Source organism: Gymnoscopelus microlampas, assembly GCF_963454915.1.
Source record: "Gymnoscopelus microlampas genome assembly, chromosome: 1".
In the NCBI taxonomy this organism is placed as follows: domain Eukaryota; kingdom Metazoa; phylum Chordata; class Actinopteri; order Myctophiformes; family Myctophidae; genus Gymnoscopelus; species Gymnoscopelus microlampas.
The window spans coordinates 35618478-35633891 of record NC_139962.1 but is presented as its reverse complement, the minus strand read 5'-3'; the positions used below and the strand labels follow the sequence as shown (position 1 = coordinate 35633891).

Below are 15414 nucleotides of genomic sequence, written 5' to 3'. Positions count from 1 at the left end.
TGTGTGTGTGTGTGTGTGTGTGTGTGTGTGTGTGTGTGTGTGTGTGTGTGTGTGTGTGTGTGTGTGTGTGTGTGTGTGTGTGTGTGTGTGTGTGTGTGTGTTTTTGTGCCCAGGCAATCATACCTGCAAGGCGAATGGATCCTGAGTTAAAGATGGCTTCATCACGCAGCTCCCTCACGTACACTGTAACTGTGGAGATGGCATCAGGCCACACTCCATCAGACACGCGCACCTGGAACTGGTAGGTGTCTGACGGGGTGTTCTCCTTGATGATCAAAAACCCTGTCCGCTTGTTCAGGATGAAGTAACTGAAGGCAAGAAAATGCACACGCACACACACACACACACACACACACACACACACACACACACACACACACACACACACACACACACACACACACACACACACACACACACACACACACACACACACACACACACACACACACACACACACACACACTTAAACCATACTTACATGGTAATTAAAGGGTCAGAGAGAAACAGATAATAATAAAACATCAATAAAAAGAAATAAAAAAGGAAGGACAACATGTTGGGGTGAATGAAGCAACAGGAAAAGGAAAATGAATAAAACAGACCAATAGCAGATATGACATGAGAGGAAGTGATTTGACGTTATTTAACACTCCCTTTGCAGTTGAGCTCATTTCAGATTAATTAGAGTGGAAATCAAAGGCAGAGCCTTGGCACATCAAACACCAAACCACTCATTGAGACACAATCGGGCCAGAGGAGCTCAATGTGTTATGTATGCTATATTCAAAGGTTCAAATGCATTTGTGCTTTAAAATCAACAGAAGGCCACTTAAAAACAACCCCGCAAAATCAACTGGGCTTCACATATGCCAAAACAAAATTATTTGGATGAACCTCACATTTGGCAAAAAGGTACTTCTGAATACTGATGTTAACATACTGCCAATAGTATAATAGTATGGTAATTGACCCTTTTCACAGCTTCCATTTTGATGTAGCTGAAAGTAATAAAATTAATTGTGGGTATGTTTCTGTGTGCCAGCATGACGTTATAGAGGAGCTGTCCATGCTTGCACAGTGAAACCAAAATGAAACACACCCACAATTAATGTTGTTACCTTCTGTTGTTTACCTGTCAACATGTCTGTTGTGAAAGTGGTCTATTGGTAGTGTGCTACATACGCATGCCAGTATTTTACAACACACAATCTAGATACCATACACCTACATGATCTCAGTAGGAAACAACTGGGGGTGTAATAATACTAGACTAATAGATTAATTTTGACAGGTTCAACTTTGTGAGAAGTAAGAGCAGCAGTGAAATGATTAACATTGTCAACATATCAATATCAATGCTAGTCAAGCCTACTCAGGTTTAAGACAGATAGGAGCTAACCATGAAATATTAATTAATTATTTATAAACCAGCCACACCCCATACAGGTACAACTTTGAGCGTAGAGAGGGGAAAAGTTGGTAATTTTTAGATCAAAGTTAAAAAGTAAAATTCAAGGCGTTGCAGGGAAGAATGTCACCTCACTTGACAAGTAATGTTCTGAGGGATATGCGTATGTATTTGTACATTTGTGTGTGTGTGTGTGTGTGTGTGTGTGTGTGTGTGTGTGTGTGTGTGTGTGTGTGTGTGGGGGGGGGGGGGCATTTGTGTGAGCGACTGACAGTGTATCTACCTAACCTGTTCAATCCGGGAACGCATCTACAAATGTCTTCTAAATCCCAACAGTTTTCTGAAAAACCTATGTTGCTACAGTATATATGAGTGGTTCTCAACTTTTTCATGTCAAGGACCCCCAAAATGAGAGATCTTTTTTTTTCTTCATATTTTCACAATAAAAAAAAAAAAGCAGATCCACAATCTGCTATTTTTAAATAGCCAAAGTATAAAATAATGGTTATACATGTAGCTACAATCTAAAATGACACAGACGCGTTCCCGGATTGAATGGATTAATGTGTCTACTACCTTTAAAAAGAGATCTCAAGGCGAGCAGACTCAAACACACCCTGTCACAATCTCCTCAGCTCATCTCAAGCTCAGCTCAGACCAAAGACCCAGGTGTGTCACATCAAGGCCACTGAGCCACACATGTCAGCTTAGAAAGGAGATGAGAGGCAAGGAGGGGGAGGGGGGTGGGGGGGAGATGGAAACAGAGAGAGAGGAAAGGAGGACAAATTTCAGATAACTAGTCACATAGGACATTGGAAGGAGTTAACAAGAAGGAAGGAAAGGTAGACAAGAGGTAGACGAGAGGAGGAAGGAGGCGATGAAGCAAAACACATACTGTACGCAGAAAAGAACCGAGTAAATGGATAGAATGAGTGAGGGGAAGAATCGTCAAACAAAGGAACGAAAGAAGAACTGGTTAGAGAAGGAAGCAATTGGGGTGGGGGGGTGGGGGGATATAAGAAATGATGGACGCATGGAACAAAGGAAGGAAAAATAGCAGGACACATATATACATACAGACAACAGAGAGGGTAAAGGGGGGGGGGGCAAACACAAATAAGTGCTAAATTGAGGGAGTATTTACTTGGTTACATGTCCTTCAAAGACATATGTTTTGTTATCCCAGTCATCAGGGTCTGGAGAGTAGACTTTCCCCAGGACAGTGGTTGGCATACGGCCTGAGGATGGAAAACATATCGCCATAGCAATGAGTGACTCTATGAATGCATATTGAATGTGGAGTTTTATCAAAAGATCTATAAGCATTCTTAAAGTTGTCGATCTGAGACAGGAAAATAGTAAAGAGTCTGGTTGACATTGGAAAACGTATAGCAGAGTACAGAAAGTCACATTGCCTCACACGTGATTGTGTGTGCGTGCTTGCGTGAGCATTTACAACACACTCACACACATGCATGTGTGCACAAGACTGAGAGTGCGCAACACAGTCGCAATTCACACTCTGCATGAGGATACTGTTTGCCAATGATTGTGTAAGAAGTGTGAGCTAAAGCATTTGTGAGGAACCGCACGCCTTCATAAAGGAGCCATTAGTTATTTTCAAACCAAGAGCAGAGTAGTTGAGAAAAACAAGTTATCTCCAAGGAAACAGGTGTTATTATCAGCAAGGAAAATGAGTGCATAGCAAAAATAACACAATGTTTCAATTTACTATTACAATTAGTATTACAATTAAGATTAAGACAATTAAGTCTTATCCACAGTGACATACAAGTGCAAAATCAGAGAAGCAGAGGAAGCATGAACCATAGTCAACAAACAACAAGGTAAATAGTCTCATAGGAAGTAGAGTAGATTCTGGAAGTATTCCAGATTTTCAGCCCAATCCAATACTGACTTCCAGTAAACAAATACAGTTCTAAAAAGCTAAACAAATAATACATATATATATATATATATATACATATACTGTATATTCACAATTTTTTCGCAATACAGTGGTTTGCGAGACTAGCTCCTGACACCGAGGAGCGTAGAAAGAAAGGACAAACTTGAAATATTATGGGCTGTACGACCTTCGCTCTATTTCTCATGCCATTGACAAGCATATAAAGATTACAGAATTGATGCGGCACAATATTTTTTATGTAATAGGAGGAACGGCATTTTCACTGTCCTACCCCATGTTCTCTCATTCCGTTGTGAATAGATTAGCACCAGTACAATTGGGGAAAGCCCCTGGCCTGGAAAATGAAAGGCTTGACTCTATGTGTTTCACATCGCTATAGCCATTTGTTGTTGCTGCTGGTGTGGAGGGAGAGCATAATGGAAAATGCTGTTTGAATGCACAATGATTACAGTAGTATACAATGCATGTTACTGCACTATTTCTGCTACACTCACACTTCAGCCAGGCCTCTGAACAGCACCAGGCTTACTCTTGTGAGAGTAACCTTGTAAACATAGCAGCATGCTATAATGATTTGGTCTCTAGTTATACAGTATATGTTGTTTGCCTTCTTGAGGCAAGTGTGTGCGTGCGTGTGTGCATTCCTGAATATCTATCAAACACACCTATTGACATTTACAGTCAACATACTACAACAACATACAATGTACTGCCATGATAAGCTAAGTGCAAGAAAGACTAGGAATGATAATAATAATCCACAATCCATGTAAAATTTAGAAATGAACAGTGAACCTTGCAAGACAAGCTAAATAATAGCTAACATACAGTACATACAGTATGTACTTTAAAAAAAAAAAGGTTTTACCTTATGTTTACCTTGTTACTTGAGAATGATTAAGATCAAATTATTCCACATTAGCTCCTTGGAGTATTCGCTTGTTTGTATCAATGTTACTGTGTTTCTCTGTTACAAGCCGCTCGCAACTAATTGCCCCTAGTGGGATTAATAACTTTGAAGTTGAACATACCACCTCTTGGCACCAAAAACACTGCACGCACGCACGCACACACACACACACACACACACACACACACACACACACACACACACACACACACACACACACACACACACACACACACACACACACACACACACACACACACACACACACACACACACACACACACACACACCCTTGTGCCATAACGGCTAGCAATAATAATTAACCACCTATTAACACATCTCTGTCTCCCTGACACACATAAGGTCCACTTTAGTCAAAAGCAACAACAAGCAATGGAAACAGTCTGCCAACATTTGATTGACACTCTAATGTTATTCAAATAATTATGATGCATCTATACAACAGTTGCTACCAATTCCATGCTTCCATTTCTCTCTTTTTAAAAGTGCAGCATTAATAATATTGGTTGGATCAATGGCAAATTGGCCTGCTATGCGCAAATCTAACAGGAGTATAGAGGGAGCTGTCAAACAAATGCGCGCCAACACAGCCCTGAGAATAGGTGGACAACACTCCACTACAGTATGTCAAGAGCCTCTGTGTTGCATTTGGTGGGTTATCTTTGTACTGGACAGGTACTGTACTGTTTGTATGGTTGTGTATGTGTACATCAGTGGTTCTATTCAGCTTTTTCATGTCAAAGTCCCCAAATGATTCAATTTTTTCCCCTTATTCTTTTTCTAATTTGGCTGGGTACCCCCTGGACGCCTTCAAGGACACCTGGGGGTCCCAGGAACCCACTTTGAGAACCACTGGTGTACATAATGTACACGTACAGTGTGCACATGTCTTTGTTTTGTGCAGCAGCAGAACTCCTCTATCCTTCTCACCTCGATGACTGTTGATGAAAATCTTCTTCTCCCCAGCGAGATGGCCATGGTCGTTCTGGTCGCCGATGGCTACTGTTAACGTGGTGGTCACCGTTTTGGCCGGGCGTCCGCTGTCGCTCATGACGATGGGGATGTGGAACTCCTTCTGTCGCTCGCGGTCAAACATCCTTAGAGCCGTCAGAGTGGCCGTTCCGTTCATGTTGTCCTGGAGGTAGAAGTCGTTGCTGTGCCGATTCTCTGCGGGGACGGCGAAGTGGAAGGGGGGCCCATTCTCCGGGGAGTCCCTGTCAACGGCCCAAAGGAGAGTCGACGTCTGGTTCAGCCTGACCACCTAGAAGGCCAGGGCATTATGATCAGTGATTTTTGTCATGTCACTGTCTTTGTTGTCTGGTTTGGCCTCACTTTTAGTTAGTGGTGGGCAAAGCACTCAACCGCAGTGCTGGAGTCCAAGTATTGATACCAGTACTTCTGGTCAAATATTACTCAACTAGAAATTTGTACTCGAGTTAAAGTACTGCACTACTTGCTTTGAAAAATATAGTATTTGAAAGTACATGCTTTAAAAAAGTATTCAAAAGTACAAATTACACTTTTTTTTCAATGCATTGCTGCATTGAAATTTTGACATTTTCCCCCAAAAATCTAAGAATTTCCAGAAATGTACAAATAATATCAATAATACTGAAAATAGCAGAACGTCAATCTCACAGCATATCGCATCGCAACGGGTTGTGGTCTTATAGAACTGCATGTACTTTATACCTTCCTAGAAATGTAGTGGAGTCAAAAGTACAATTATTTGTCTTTGAAACGAATGAGTGGAAGTCAAGTATATAATACACACATACTCAAGTAAAGTGGAGATACTATTTTTTTTAAATGTTTTTAGTTATTGTCCACCAGTGTGTTCAGTGATCCGTGAATTAATTTGGGGATTCATAAGTTTTGTCATGTCACTGTCTTGTTGAGTCAATGTCTGGTTTGGCCTCATCACAAGTTCAGTCACATGCATTGACTCATTTGTTTGTTTATAATTCTGTCATTCTGTTGTCACAGTCTTGCACTACACAAGTAAGAAAGGGCTTCTAATGCTTCTAATGGCTGAGAGATGTTTACAGAATGTTTGTATCAACTGAGGGTCCGTGGTTTAATGCATATCGAACAGGGGGGGTGCTTGAAATGAAAAGGGTTGAGAATCATGCATTAATTTAACTGTTTTGTCTACTGTCATGAACATGCTCTGAGCAGTCCAGCTTACCTGTGGTCCAGCCACATTCTCAAAGACTACAGGATTGTACGCCGCTTCAAACTCCGGCCCGTTATCGTTCACATCCAACAGTGGCAGCTGGATCGTGGCACTGCCCGTGAGAGCCGGAACTCCATGGTCCGTTGCCAGGACGACCAAGTGATGCTGTCCCGCGGTCTCCCGGTCCAGAGGCCGGGCCACGGTGACGACACCCGATTGGTCGACGGAAAACAGACCCTCGGGGTCAGAGTCCTCCGACAGGCTGTATGTGATCTCCCGGTTCTGACCCGAGTCGGAGTCGCTGGCTGCCAGACGGGCCACAGTGGTGCCCACCGCGACATCCTCGGGGAGCGGAGCCAGGGACAGGAAGTGGGGGATGAATACCGGTGCGTGGTCATTGTAGTCCTCTACCTCTACTACACAATGCAGCAGGCTGGAGAAGTCCAGGTCTTCCACCTGCCAGAACAGCCACATTAACCCATTAAGATTCTACAAGTGCCTTCTGAATCAGTAGTTCTAAACTCAAACTTTCAAGATTTTTAAAAAATGTTCAAAAATAGCAGGTGTGCAAGCTCACAGCGCGGCACGAACTGACGTGCTGTGAGCTTGTAGAGTATATCTGCTATTTTTGAATAGCCAAAGCAAAAATCTAAAATGACACAGATGGTTTCCCAGTTTTAATGGGTTAAATCCCCTGCACATACAGTACTGTACTTTATAGCTCATGGTTTAAAACACCATCGCCTGGCCCGGACCGCTGACCTTGTGGTCCGGGTACCTAGGTTTCCCCATTCTGACGACCTTTGCTGCGTGTCACTCCCTGTCTCTCTCTCCCCATTTCCTGTCTATCTACTATATACTATCAATGAACGCAGAGTCTCTCTCTCCCCATGTCCTGTCTATCTACTATATACTATCAATAAAGGCAGAAAAAGCCAAAAAGAAAAAAAAACACCATTGCCTTGCTCCTGACTTTAATGAGAAAGAAAGTGTTTCTTTGAAATGAAGAAATATGAAAGGAAAAACATGACAGTACGTCAGATGGATCAAAGTCATCTCTAACGAGTGCATAACGGAGAGAGTGAAGGTTGTTTTGGGGCAGTGGGTCCCATTATTTCATACCTTAAGGGTGAGGTTGAACCTTTGCTCGCTGGGCCGTTCGTAGTCCAGCCGTTTCTTTAGCCTCAGGGTCCCACGCTGCTCCTGCCGGTAGCTGACCATGAAGAACTTCTGTTCCTGGTCTCCTGCTACAACGCTGAAGGTCAGCTGGGCATTCTCTCCAGTGTCTCTGTCCTCAGCGGAAAGTTCCAGAACCTGACAGCATGCAACAAACCCATGACAGGAAAGATTATTTACTTTATAAAGCAAAAAAATCATATTATGCTTTATTCTTACTTTTTATGTTATTTATGTACGGTCTTGTTTAAGGCCAGGGGGAGATAAGAACAACTATATAGAGTCCCAATTATAAACCAATGTACACCTTGTAGCCTTATACACACGTGAACTAATAATCCAAAAAATAAAACCTCTGCATTAGGCTCAGCGTTCTCAGAGATCTTGGCCAGGCAGGAGTGCTCTGTGAATCTGGGCGCGTGGTCGTTTATGTCTTTGACTCGGATGGTGGCGGTCCCGGTCCCTATCATCCCCCCTCCATCCCTGGCCTCCACCACCAGCAGGTAGGACTCTGCCTGTTCGCGGTCCAGGCCGTTCCTAGACACCGTGATGGTCCCCGTGGTTGGGTTGATGGAGAACATGTCTGAGAAGGCCGGCACTCCGCCCGCCTCGCCGCCACCGGAGTCCAGACTGCCCGCGATCCTGTAGGAGAGCACGGCGTTCTGCCCCACAGCCGAGTCGTCCAGGTCGGTGGCGGTCATCTCCATGACCGACGTCCCCGCCGCCGAGTTCTCCGCCACGTCCCCGTGGCAGCTGGGCGTGCAGGCGAAGATGGGCGCGTTGTCGTTGATGTCCCACACGTTGATAATGACATCCGTGAAGCCGGTCAGGCCCTCGCCGCCTTCGTCCGTGGCTAGGACCACAAAACGCCACACGGCTCGCTCCTCGCGGTCCAGGGTGCGCTGGGCGTAGATCTTGCCCGTGACCTCGTCGATTATGAATTCACTCTCGGCGCCCTGGCCATGTAGGGAGTAACGCAAGGCCTCCTGGTCTGCATCCTTATCGGGGTCAGATGCTGTTACCTACAGCATCAAAGGAATGGGGGTGAGAGCAAGGGCGAGAAAGAGAGAGAGAGGGGATAAGAGGAGATGGTTAATGAAGTTTAATTATTGAAAAGCTGCTGACTTGGAGTGATGTCTAGACTTGAAGCACTCCACAACTGTTATGAACTCTCCAGCTGCTAAACCTGGCACCCCCTACCCCCTACCCCAAACACACACACACACACACACACACACACACACACACACACACACACACACACACACACACACACACACACACACACACACACACACACACACACACACACACACACACACACACACACACACACACACACACACACACACACACACACACACACTCTTCTTCTGCCTCTTACTCATCCTCATCACCTCAGAAACAATTACACCTCAGCCAAGCCAAGAATGTTTCAATTTAGCATGGTAATTGCTTCTGGATGTGGAGCCAAAATGAACTAATGTTCCTTTTGCAGGAGCATTGGAACATGCGCAAATGTGGAGTTGGTAGAAGACAACACATTTCAATAATCTGTAACTTCTTTTCTCCTTTCTATCTCTGAAACCAAAAAAAGTCAGTCAGAAAACACAGTGTATGATGCCACCATGTGCAACTGACATAAAGAGAGACTCCAACAGACATGAGAGTGACAGGGAGAAAATAGAACAGTGCTCTTGGCTTGCAGCCTGCAGTGTGACACGTTCCCATTGACAGATGTGACCTATTTTAAGTCATATCTGGCACATGTGTAAATCTTATTGCACTCTTGATTACAAACTAGTTGAAAAGGGCAATCATTTGCTGCCAGACCATAATTGTACTAACAATATTTTAAATGTCTTGCTCATTCTTGGAGGTTGGAAGGTCAGTGATGTAGCCAGGGGTCATACCTAGCTGTGCTTGCACAGTAATTACTTGATAAAATCTTGAATTAATTTGATGAGTAGTATAAGCGAACTCATCCAAAGGCCAAAGGCCTAGCTACCGCAAGCATGTCTTATGTGAGAAGGAGTTGGTGAATTTATGAGGGGAATCAAATCAATCTAAATTAGTCCAGATTGAACAAATGAACACAGATAAAATGGACTGACTGACAACCATTATTGACCCACTGCTGAAATCTCATATGGGCAATACAATTACTCCTTCAAGCTGGTTTTACTTTGGTGTTGTGTTGAACAAGTATGGGCTGCAATGTTTTATTTGTTTTGTTTTATCCTCTGAGCCCTTTGTTTGAAGCTCTGAATGGCCCTTCTTTGTGTCCACCCCTAGTGTATAGCTGTATATCTCCATGCGCTAAAATCAATACATAATTGTAAAACATAAAATGAAAAAAAAACGTAATAATGCAATTTATAGTTAAGCAAAAGTTGTGCATGTGACTGCCATGGAACAATAAGACAGAGTGTTGTATGGTACAGATGAAGGGATGATAGAACTACTATACCTGCAGCACAAAGACTGGTGAGCCATCCAACTCCTCTGTGACGCTGCCGTAATACTCATTAACGGTAAACACCGGCGCCTCGTCGTTCTTGTTCACCACGTTTACCGTCACCGTCGTGTAATCCTCCCACTTGCCATCCGAGGCCAGGACATGGAGCTTGTACCTGCACAAGACATTTCGTTTCTCACACAGAGAAACCGTTGCCTAACAACGCTGATTTGAGCTGACCACGGTCATGTTCAAATTTAGAATCCGGTTACACAGACAAACACCCACTGCCACAGACAGAGTGAGGTCCCATTAGGCACGTAATTACCGCTTTTGGACATTTTTAAATGACACATACTGGAAAATACAATTCCCTTCAGACATCCTGGCCTGTAAAAAAAACATGGCCAAAAGTGCTCTATCTCTCTCTCTCTCACGCACACACACACACACACACACACACACAGAGTCCATTAGCTAGCGTCACTGTGAGCTTCTGTTGCAATTTGTTGTAAATGAAAACGAATAAAAGACATGGGATAAACACAGCTTCATAAAACATTACCACTCTAATTGAAAAGCTCTGGGAAAAAAAACGTAAGACGAAGCGTTGGGCTACACTCAATTGTTATAATCCTCCTTCATGTTCAAATTGATTTCAATCCAAAATACAACACTACAACATAGCCTATGTTGTTATGCTACGTTGTTGAATGCACCTGCTTGTCATTCATGCATAAACAAATATTTCTGGCATGAATGCTGCTGTTTCAGTACGTGACGGCACAACGTCACGTACAGTATGACATGATATGACAACAATCAACCATGGAGATATATATATATATATATATATATATATATATATATATATATATATATATATATATATATATATATATATATATATATATATATATATATATATATATATATATATATATATATATTACTCATATAAATAAATACATACTTAAATAATAACAGTTATTGACAGCGTAAACAAAGAACGTATGTATGGGGGTATGGTTCTATTAAGAAACCCTCTGCTCTTCTGGCAGCATGCACGATAAAGACCGTGCGCAATAAAGACGGATCAGAACCTGCAGCAACAATGATACAATTTGATCAATACCAGAGTACAGAACCAGATGGTGGTTGGGGTGGAGGTGGCAGCTTGCCGATTACTGCAGTGTGCAGTGTGAGGAAGCCTGAATAGTAGGAGGCTCTCATTTAAAAAAAAGGCTTTAGTGTTCTCTGAATGACTGCGATTGGTGTGTGTGTGTGTGTGTGTGTGTGTGTGTGTGTGTGTGTGTGTGTGTGTGCCAGCCATCAGCTGACAGTCTGTCATAGAGATGTAGGAGCTTAACACAATGCAATTAAGTACTGTATATGTAATGTAAAGTGTAAGAATTATGATAATTTTTTTATCTCATGTTTACACATGAATTGATTTGTCCTATCCGTGACCTGTGGAAAACTCATAAACTCTCGTAAAACAACAAACATTTTCTGGGTCTACCGTGATTACAACCATTCCACCGTGGCCCACGCTCCTACCTCTTGTTCTGCTCATAGTCCAGAGGCTGGGCGATAAAGATAGTGCCCACTTCTGGTTCCACATCAAACACACCTCCTGTGTTCCCCGATGTTATCTGGTAGCGCAGCTTAGCATTCGCACCTGAAGAGGAGGAGAAGACGGTAGATGTGACTGATGAATGGAGGCTGGCGTGTACCTTCCGTTAGATGTAGTGCAATGGGTTAGCAGGGTTAATGTGCTGAGCTTGAAAGAGCTGAGCAAAGGGAGCATTGTTGGAGCCAAGCTGGCCCCACACAGGGCCGAAGCTTATCTCTGTTTTTCTGTGACGTGAAACAGATTGGGTGAACAAGTTCAGCACCAAGTACTCCCTCCGGGACGGGATGACAGTGCCATTACTGGAGCTTTCCCCCAATCTATGTCTGTTAATAGATAGCATCAGGTGCAGGTTTAATAAGCAGAGGGGCAGCCGGTGTCATTTTTGTTTAGTCTTTGGTATGATGAGGCCGCCGGAAGCCAAACATGTCCAGAAACAATGTAACCAGTAGCCACTCATTTGCTGTACAAGGGGCACATCCTCAGTATGGTTTAAAATATGAATTGAAATCATAATGCTGTCATTAGTTCACTAGTTCATCCTTACATGTATGCTTTCACTTTGTTGCAACTTGGAAGAGACTTGGTAAAAATCATGTAAGGTGAACTAAATTGAACACTTCAATTAAAGACATAAACATAGCTACACAGGTGTTTCATGACACACAAATCTCACCTGATCTACACATTAGAAACTACATTTTACAGTGAAAATCCACTAACAACAACTCAATATGGTAACTTTAACAAGAAAATTCATGGTGTACCTTGTTTTTTAATTACCTAATTAAAACACTTTTAATAAGTAAAACTCTTTCACAGACTTCTTTGGTTAATTACCATTTCCATAAAAGGGAAGGAGCAATTTATCCTCAATTGAATTTTGTCTATCCAGTTGAGACAACAAATGACTCTTGTACAAATAGTCTCATTGCCATAAGAGCCATTTGATAAGGGCCCTTTTTAATGATACTAGGCAATAACGATAGCCATCAAGAATGGTTGGGTCCCTTATTTTTCATTGAATAATTAATGCTTCATTATAGGAGGGGTCCACAATTTGTATTGCTCAGCATCAGTGCCCTGTCGCCAAACTGTCCCTCCCTACCTCGCTTAATCTCTGTCTCTCGTTATTCTAAGCAGGCTTAATAAAGTCTATTAGACACTGATCAACAAAACGATCCCCTTCAATGCAATTACTGGCAGGGTACAGATCCTAGGACCGCATTTTAATCGACATTGCATCCACCACCCATTGCACTCATATGAAAGAGGAAGGAGAAACCTCTGAAGACAAGAAGGGATTCGCAGCTTATTAACGAGATGAAAGTAGAGGAAGCGGAGCACGGAATACACTAATCCAGACCGTTTTGTACCGTCTGTCTGTTGGCATTTCCAATGAGGCATTAGGGGATAAATGCTTGTGTATCCTGTCTTCCCTAACACCCCCCATCTCTCTGCCTCTCTGTGTGTTTAGAAAACTGCTGAGACCCATAGGAGAGGGGGGGAATAGCGCAGGGAGTAGAAGAACAACAAATAAAACAAACAAACAAATGAAGAGTAAATGGGTGTTTTTCCCAGCTGTGTCTCCCTTTAAAAGCTGCACCCGTCTCACTGGGTACTTTACAAAAGCTCTTATGCTGACAAGAAGAGAACAGAGAGAGAGAGAGAACGAGAGAGAGATGAAGAGGTAATGAGTGAAAAAGTGTAATAGACTCGAAGAATCCGATGCAGAGGGAGAGAGAGAGCAATAGCAAAATAATGTAGGCCTTAGGATGTCACTAACATTTCCTTCACTTGATGAATTGAATGGAAGAGAGATCTTCTCTCTCTCCTGCCTGCTCTGTAAAAGCATATGAGTGCTAATATGCTGCAGGAGCACAACATTTAAACCTCTTATAGATATGTCAAAGTAGATTCATCTTCACATTTTCACTAACCCACACCTGGCCCCCTCTCTCCCTTACTTGCCTCCCTCTCCAGCTCTTCATTGGTAGCAATGACCCATTCTAAGGACAGACCCTTTTGCCTCAGACAGTGTCATCCCATGTGCCTTGTGTGTGTGTGTGTGTGTGTGTGTGTGTGTGTGTGTGTGTGTGTGTGTGTGTGTGTGTGTGTGTGTGTGTGTGTGTGTGTGTGTGTGTGTGTGTGTGTGTGTGTGTGTGTGTGTGTGTGCGCGTGCGTGCGTGCATGTGGTTGTAGATGGGGGTATTCACGTGTTTGTATTTCCATGTACATGAACACTACATACACAGAGAGAGAGAGAGAGAGAGAGAGAGAAAGAACAGTACTGTACTTTATGTGTGTTCCTGTGCAGGAGAGGGTGATTCATCACAGTGAGGTGTGAGGTGTACAGTACTGCTCTCCAGTATGATGAATGGCTCATAATATGCAGCTCCGCCTCCCTCCCCTCCTCTCTTCTGTTTCTCTCTCTCTCTCACACACACACACACACACACAGCCTCATTCCACTTCTCAGAAAAAGAGTCCACCGAATTTTCTCGCCTCCCCACAAATGAGAAGAACTGATCTGCCTGACAATAGACTTATCACACAACCACCCTGTGTGTGTGTGTGTGTGCGCGTGTGCGTGTGCACGTGCGCGTGTGCACACATGCGTGTGTGTGTGCGCGTGTGTGTGCGTGTGTGCACATGCGCGCATGAGTTTGTACCACAGGAATTTGTATGTTGTCAGATCACTGGGAGAACTGTAGGGAAGGAGCAGACAGTGTCCTCACACAGAATATAAGAGTGACAGAATAGGAGCTCGGGTGACGCAGTGGTAAAGTACCTGCCCACCATCATGGAGGTTATGGGTTCAAATCCATCGCGTCTACACAAACTCAATTGGCCCGTGTTCGGGGGGGGGGGGGGGGGGGGGGTGGGTGATAATTGTCACTGTACGTGATCCTACAGAATGGGGCGGCACCTGTCAGCAGGGAGTGTTGGGCGGGGAGTAGGCCGGAGGCTCTGCCCCTTCCCGGTGGGGGCTCCTCACTGGTAGGTGAGTCAGTGGGATACAACAGCAGTGACAACACAGAAATGTGCGTGGGGAGGAAACAATTGTCATAACGACTGGGAAGAAAAAGGGGTAAAGAAAAGAAATATATAGATATAGATATAGATATAGAGAGAGGAGCGGAGAGAGTGAGGAGAGGAGAGCGAGCGAGAGTAAGAGCTAGAGCAAGAGCGCGCAAGAGAGAAAATGCACTATGTATTGACCATCTTTGCACCAATAATCTGAGAGCCTTATTTGTTTCCCTGCTCTGTGTGGATCTCGCTGGTGTGGGGGTGATTTTAGAGGTTAGGCTATAGGGAAAATCATCAAACACTGCATGTGATCTACAGCGTGCTGGATAGAGGTGAGTAGTTTACTACACTTTCTCGGGTGTTAACCCATTCAAACCGGGAACGCATCTGTGTGTCATTATAAGATTTCTTTGGCTATTCAAAAATAGCAGATATACAAGCTCATAGCTTGTTGGTCTGCTTCTTTTTTTTTTTATCGTGAAAATGTGTGCAAATCTTTGAATATATACGTATATACATTTTTAACTCAAATCTTTGCTTCTGGGGGGGTCCCTGGATCAAAATATTTTGAGTTGGGGGTCCGTGGCCAAATACATATCATTTGGTGGTCCTTGACATGGAAAAGTTTGAGAACCACTGATATAGAAACATACATTTTTTTTTTAAACG

At 43.4% G+C, this 15414-nt stretch overlaps 1 protein-coding gene across 1 annotated transcript in view; it reads right to left on the bottom strand.

The window, feature by feature from the left end:
* LOC311043529 (neural-cadherin) overlaps nt 1-15414 on the bottom strand; it is a gene marked incomplete at both ends in the record, with an annotated part of 322985 nt that overhangs the window by 129779 nt on the left and 177792 nt on the right. Inside the window, 8 exons of the mRNA XM_084054821.1 lie at nt 124-308; nt 2556-2649; nt 5203-5533; nt 6461-6904; nt 7571-7762; nt 7978-8646; nt 10095-10257; nt 11643-11763. Coding sequence (XP_083910947.1) covers nt 124-308; nt 2556-2649; nt 5203-5533; nt 6461-6904; nt 7571-7762; nt 7978-8646; nt 10095-10257; nt 11643-11763 — 2199 coding nt within the window. The remainder of the gene's footprint in view (nt 1-123; nt 309-2555; nt 2650-5202; nt 5534-6460; nt 6905-7570; nt 7763-7977; nt 8647-10094; nt 10258-11642; nt 11764-15414) is intronic.